The following is a 7317-nucleotide window of genomic DNA, read 5'->3' on the forward strand; positions in this document are numbered from 1 at the left end:
CGGGGACGGAGTCTGCGTTCCGGCACGCCGCCGGGACGGGGAAGTGCCCCCGGAAGGCTTCTCCATCGACACCGCTGCCATCTCCACCGCCATCTTCATCACCGCTGCTGTCTCCCATGAGGAGGGAGTAGTTCTCCATCGAGGCTCGAGGCTGTACCGGTAGCTATGTGGTTAATCTCTCTCCTATGTGCTACAATACAATAATCTCATGAGCTGCCTTACATGATTGAGATTCATATGATGATGCTTGTAATCTAGATGTCATTGTGCTAGTCAAGTGGATTTTACTTATGTGATCTCCGGAGACTCCTTGTCCCACGTGTGTAAAGGTGACAGATGTGTGCACCGTGTGGGTCTCTTAGGCTATATTTCACAGAATACTTATTCACTGTTATGAATGGCATAGTGAAGTGCTTATTTATATCCCTTTATGATTGCAATGTGTTTTGTATCACAATTTATCCGTGTGCTACTCTAGTGATGTTATTAAAGTAGTTTATTCCTCTTGCACGGTGTAATGGTGACGAGTGTGTGCATCGTGTAGTACTTGGCGTAGGCTATGATTGTGATCTCTTGTAGATTATGAAGTTAACTATTGCTATGATAGTATTGATGTGATCTATTCCTCCTTTCGTAGTGTGAAGGTGACAGTGTGCATGCTATGTTAGTACTTGGTTTGGTTATGTTGATCTGTTCTGCACTCTAAGATTATTTAAATATGAACATTGAATATTGTGGAGCTTGTTAACTCCGGCATTGAGGGTTTGTGTAATCCTACACAGTTAGTGGTGTTCATCATCCAACAAGAGAGTGTAGAGTCTAGCATCTATTTATTTATTCTGTTATGTGATCAAAGTTGAGAGTGTCCACTAGTGAAAGTATGATCCCTAGGCCTTGTTCCTAAATACTGCTACCGCTGCTTGTTTACTGTTTTATCTGCATCCGTACTTCCTGCAATATTACCACCATCAACCACACGCCTAGCAAGCACTTTTACTCGCGCGGTTACTACTGCTCATATTTATTCATACCACCCGTATTTCACTATCTCTTCGCCGAACTAGTGCACCTATTAGGTGTGTTGGGGACACAAGAGACGTCTTGCTTTGTGGTTGCGGGGTTGCATGAGAGGGATATCTTTGACCTCTTCCTCCCTGAGTTCGATAAACCTTGGGTGATCCACTTAAGGGAAACTTGCTGCTGTTCTACAAACCTCTGCTCTTGGAGGCCCAACACTGCTACAAGAATAGAAGCACCCGTAGACATCAACAATTAATCCTCAATCTCTTATGAGAATATTATCTGTTGTTGAATGCTTATATTAAAGAGGAGTCCATTATCTGTTGTCTATGTTGTCCCGGTATGGATGTCTAAGTTGAGAATAATCAAAAGCGAGAAATCCAATGCGAGCTTTCTCCTTAGACCTTTGTACAGGCGGCATAGAGGTACCCCTTTGTGACACTTGGTTGAAACATATGCTATGCAATGATAATCCGTGTTAATCCAAGCTAATTAGGACAAGGTGCGAGCACTATTAGTATACTATGCATGAGGCTTGCAACTTATAAGATGTCTTATACATAACACATATGCTTTATTACTACCGTTGACAAAATTGTTTCTTGTTTTCAAAATGAAAAGCTCTAGCACAAATATAGTAATCCCTGCTTCCCTCTGCGAAGGGCCTATCTTTTACTTTATTGTTGAGTCAGTTTGCCTATTCCTTCTATCTTAGAAGCAAACACTTGTATCAACTGTGTGCATTGATTCTTACATGTTTACTTATTGCACTTGTTATATTACTTTGTGTTGACAATTATCCATGAGATATACATGTTGAAGTTGAAAGTAACCGCTGAAACTTTATCTTCCTTTGTGTTGCTTCAATGCCTTTTACTAAGAATCTATTGCTTTATGGGTAACTCTTATGCAAGTCTTATTGATGCTTGTCTTGAAAGTACTATTCATGAAAAGTCTTTGCTATATGATTCAATTGTTTAGTCATTATCTTTACCATTGCTTTGAATCGCTGCACTCATTACATATGCTTTACAATTGTATGATCAAGATTATGATAGCATGTCACTTAAGAAATTATCTTTGTTATCATTTACCTACTCGAGGGCGAGTAGGAACTAAGCTTGGGGATGCTTGATACGTCCCAAACGTATCTATAATTTCTTATGTTCCATGCTAGTTTCATGACAATACCTACATGTTTTGTTCACACTTTATATCGTTTTGATGCATTTTCCGGAACTAACCTATTAACGAGATGCCGAAGTGCCAGTTGCTGTTTTCTGCTGTTTTTGGTTTCAGAAATCCTAGAAAGGAAATATTCTCGGAATCGGACGAAATCAACGCCCAACATCCTATTTTTCCGGAAGGTTCCAGAGCATCGAAGAAGTACCGGAGAGGAGCCAGTGGGGCCCCACACGCCAGGGCGGCGCGGCCAAGGGGTGGGGCGCGCCCCCCTAGTGTGTGGTCCCACCAGGACTCCACCGACCTTGCCCTTCCGCCTACTTAAAGCCTCCGTCGCGAAAACCCTACACGAAAAAGCCACGGTACGAGAAACCTTTCAGAGCCGCCGCCATCGCGAAGCCAAGATCTGGGGGACAGAAGTCTCTGTTCCGGCACGCCGCCGGGACGGGGAAGTGCCCCCGAAAGGCATCTCCATCGACACCACCGCCATCTTCATCAACGCTGTTGTCTCCCATGAGGAGGGAGTAGTTCTCCATCGAGGCTCGGGGCTGTACCGGTAGCTATGTGGTTAAATCTCTCTCCTATGTACTTCAATACAATGATCTCATGAGCTGCCTTACATGATTGAGATTCATATGAGTTTTGTATCACTATTCATCTATGTGTTACTCTAGTGATGTTATTAAAGTAGTCTATTCCTCCTCCACGGTGTAATGGTGACAAGTGTGTGCATCGTGTAGTACTTGGCGTAGGTTATGATTGTAATCTCTTGTAGATTATGAAGTTAATTATTGCTATGATAGTATTGATGTGATCTATTCCTCCTTCATAGTGTGATGGTGACGAGTGTGCATGCTATGTTAGTACTTGGTGTAATTGCAATGATCTATCATGCACTCTAAGGTTATTTAAATATGAACATTGAATGTTGTGGAGCTTGTTAACTCCGGCATTGAGGTGCTCTTGTAGCCCTACACAATTAGTGGTGTTCATCATCCAACAAAAGAGTGTAGAGTGGTTTTATTATGTGATCAAAGTTGAGAGTGTCCACTAGTGAAAGTATGATCCCTAGGCCTTGTTTCTAAGCATCGAAACTCCGTTTACTTACTGTTCTGTTGCATGTTTACTCACTGCCATATTTTATTCAGATTGCTATTACCACTCATATACATCCATATTACTTGTATTTCACTATCTCTTCGCCGAACTAGTGCACCTATACATCTGACAAGTGTATTAGGTGTGTTGGGGACACAAAAGACTTCTTGTATCGTGATTGCGGGGTTGCTTGAGAGGGATATCTTTGACCTCTTCCTCCCTGAGTTCGATAAACCTTGGGTGATCCACTTAAGGGAAACTTGCTGCTGTTCTACAAACCTCTGCTCTTGGAGGCCCAACACTGTCTACAAGAATAGAAGCACCCGTAGACATCATAGTGTAGCCCTAGTTCAAATCCGGTCAGTTTCCAGCGGATTCGGCGGGACACCGCAGGTATGGATTCCCAGATAGCTAGCGCGCACATATGACATGTGATATGTGGTGTGAAGGCGGTGTCCTACCACTACGCGGAGATCTCGTGCAATACTAACATACGGCCATGTAGCTGCTTCACAAAAAAACTCGTTTTGGCACCCAAAAATGAAAAAACCATCGCCCATGGGTCGGATTGGAAATCCTCTCCCGGGGCCTTGCTTCCCATTTTGTGCGTGTTTTCATCTTGTTCTTCGTGTCAATCCCTTACCCCTCGTGTTCGTGGTCAATTTGTGATATCGGGCAACCCACGGGGCCTTAGGCCGCACCATCTTGGATAAGATTAAGAGAGAGGCGCGGCTTTGGGTACTTGCGGGTGCGAAACACTTAGGCGAAATGATGCCGGGAGAACAATTCTTGTAATAAATATTTACGGTCTTGTAAAACTTTCTTCTTCTTAATTAACATATTGGGGCAAGGCTTGCCCTGGTTTCAAAATAAAAACTTCCACAGTGGGCACAATTGTAATACTTAAGTAATGAACCGAGCAGAACATTTTGTTACAGAGGTACGCTGGTTCGACACAAAGAAGGCACTAGGAGAAGCATTTGCATCCCATCGGTTGAGACAGGTTAACAGTAATAACATGGGGTCGTCGGTCCGACGTGTGAAATGGATCAGCTCACGATGCTGGCGGCGGCCGACTTGGTGAGACCCCAGGTGTGCAGGACTGTCCCGGCAACGTCGTAAAAGGCGAAGTTGGCCTCCGCCGCGGTGAGATGCATGGACAGGAACCCCTGCCCGTCGTAGAGGAACTCCATCTTGTCAGAGGTCGGCTTGAACTTACCCGCCCACGCTTTAGATCCTCCGCCGCTCGTCACGAACTCCACGGGGCTGCGCTCATACAGAAAAAAAAAGAAAATCTTATTTCTATTTTTTTTTGAAACGGACTTATTTCTATTTTTTGATTCATGAAAAAATAAGAAGAGATGAAAGAAGTTTGAGGGCGAATTAGCTATTTGACTGATAAACATGCTCGATCTCATCACCTGTCGACGCTGCTGATACGCTGTAGACAGTGGTCGTGGCCGTTCAGGTACATGTCCACTCCATGGGTCTGATAAAAGAGACCGGACATAAATGTTGGGCATCAGGCGCGAGCCAGCAATTTTCAGGAGCAAGATCAAACATTTCTGATTAAACTGCTGATGCCAATAATGCACAATAGCTAGTAGCAGCTAGTTTTGTTAATACGTACCTTGAGGACTGGGAGGAGGTGCTCACGGAGCTCGGTGGTGTTGCCGTGCTCGCAGCCGCTGCTGATGGGGTGGTGGCCGACCACGATCTTCCAGGTCGCTTTGGACCCCGTCAGGGCGTCCTCCAGGTCCTTGAGGAGATCGGCGATGTAGGTGTCACGAGGAGCAACGTTCCTCCAGTCAAACTTGCTCTCGTTCCAGTACTTGAGCACGAAGGGCGAAGTGTCCACCAGGAACAAGTCCACCATCTCTATTTGTTTGGGTGTGTTCAGCAAAATACAAAGATAACAAAAAAAAATCACACCATATGGTATATATACTATACCTGCTTCGACGATGAAGGACTTATTAACAGAGGTCCACCGGCTGTCGACTTCGCGGATGGCGGCGCTTTGCTGCGCCAGCGCGTCGCCGGTGTAGTCATGGTTGCCGAGCACTGCGTGTCATACCAGACATAGCTAAGTCTCCGGACATAGTACGTACGTAGATCTTTTCGATACACACAATTAACTGGTTGCGATGGCATTACCGATGTACCATGGCTTCTGGAGGCTGTCGGCGGTGTAGATGTCGGTGAAGGACGCTTTGAAGAAAGCCGTGTCGTTGTCACCCGAGAGGCCATCATTGTAGAAGTTGTCGCCGGTGGAGATGATGAAATCAGCGCTCAGCTTCTCCCCGACTACTCCCATCTGTACGTGTAAACAAGATTGGCTGATTAATTGGTTCTTGTTGGTCGATCTAGGATTAAGATAGTTCTAGGTATTTTGTGGAGGAATCTTGTTGAGCATCTGCGACAAAATCGCTGGCGCAATACGAAACTTTACTAAAAAGAGCACCATAAATATTTCAACGAAGCCTCGTAAATAGTCACTTGGCCCCAACCTTCATCTCCCGCCAATTGAAATTAGAGAATAAATTTTGTATTTTAGGGGTTCGACAATGGTAAAAATAACGATTTCTTTTTTGAATAATAGCTATGCCATCGAGCAACCAGCGACCAAAGACACATGTGGTCATTCATTCTGTGGAAAGCTAACCTCTCCAATATGCTAGTCAAGCTTGTACTGGTTTGTGTGAGCCATAATCTCGTAGTGCACATGAGAAAAAAACTTGATATAGCAATCCGCAAATATGAGTATATACCTGCTCGGCCACAAGAGTCTGGTTAAACTGCCCGCCCCTCCCCCAGTCGCCGACGGCTAGCACGGTGAGCGACCCATCATCCTTGGGCGCGTGCTGCACCCGCTGCAGCTCCGCCGCGGCCGGCGACAGCAGAAGCAGCGCGCTAACGAGGAGCGACACCGCCGCCATGTCCGAGTTGCAGAGCTCACGGCCACGGCTCCAGTTGCTGGAGTAGAAGAGAGAGAGACGATGCTTGAGAAGGTGTTGGATCTTGATCGGTGTTGGAGCACAGAGGCAGGGGTATTTGTAGCATGGGCGCGCGGGCGATAGAAGGTGAGGTAACTTGCTGGCGTTTGGCGCCACCCCCAATAATTTGAAGGAAGGTCCTGCAGTGACCTGTGCTGCTAGCTGCCCGGCTGGGGCCGTCGGTTAGAGGAGCTTCATTACGGATTGATTGCGGATAAGATGAGACGGTTTGCGTGCGCGCTAAGCCTAGTAGTACTTGCGGGGCATTCAACAGCGCCGCCGGGTACAGATCAGTAAAGTGTATGCATGGGTGTGTACGCCGTTTGCACGGACAGGGCCAGACGGATTGCATGGATGGTTTACCCCACCCCACGGGACATGCATGTACGTTGCTTAATTTATGCATGCTTTCTGGAACAGCGGAGGTACATGAATTGTTCGTTTCGTTAAGGAAGCACCCCAAGTTATAACACTACAATGGTGTGGTACGTATATATGTGTCCGCGCCGGCCGATGGAGGACACCACAGTTTTCGTCTTTCATCTGTGTCCACGGTTTCACTTTCGTTAAGGACATCTCCAACGGGACGACGCAAATCGGACGTCAAAATCAACCGGCTGCGTCCGTTAGAGTCGTCCAGTGGACACCAAAATAATCATTTATTTTTCCACGTATCCGTTTGCATCTCGGTGTGCCTCCACCTGACCGATGCATATTATTTTTCCAACAAATTTTTCATTCCACTAAAAACATAATGTAAATACAAAATAAAGGAAAAACGAGAAGGAACAACGCCCCTAGACTATTTGTCGCCCCTCGGGGCGGTTGACAGCCCGGTCCCGTCGTTGGCTCCCTTCTCCGCCACCTTATCCTCCGGGTCAGGCCCGCTCCAGTCGAAGTCGTCGTCATCGTTAGACTCCTCCTCTGCGGCCGCCGCCTCCCTCCGGCGATGCTGCTCCGTGTCGATGCCGCGTGGGCCGCCCGCTCCTCCTCTGCATCCTAGTCTGCGCCAGCCATGAAT

At 46.4% G+C, this 7317-nt stretch overlaps 1 protein-coding gene across 1 annotated transcript in view; it reads right to left on the reverse strand.

The window, feature by feature from the left end:
- The window catches only part of LOC124689728 (purple acid phosphatase 17-like), a 12973-nt gene extending 6734 nt beyond the window's left edge, over positions 1-6239 (reverse strand). The window contains exons 1-6 of the mRNA XM_047223210.1: positions 6072-6239; positions 5458-5617; positions 5254-5364; positions 4931-5178; positions 4722-4789; positions 4359-4566 (exon numbers count right to left, since the gene is read on the reverse strand). Of these exons, the coding sequence (XP_047079166.1) occupies positions 4359-4566; positions 4722-4789; positions 4931-5178; positions 5254-5364; positions 5458-5617; positions 6072-6239 (963 nt within the window). The remainder of the gene's footprint in view (positions 1-4358; positions 4567-4721; positions 4790-4930; positions 5179-5253; positions 5365-5457; positions 5618-6071) is intronic.
- Positions 6240-7317: the final 1078 nt, after the last annotated feature.

Source organism: Lolium rigidum, chromosome 2 (assembly GCF_022539505.1).
Source record: "Lolium rigidum isolate FL_2022 chromosome 2, APGP_CSIRO_Lrig_0.1, whole genome shotgun sequence".
NCBI classification, from domain to species: Eukaryota; Viridiplantae; Streptophyta; class Magnoliopsida; order Poales; family Poaceae; genus Lolium; species Lolium rigidum.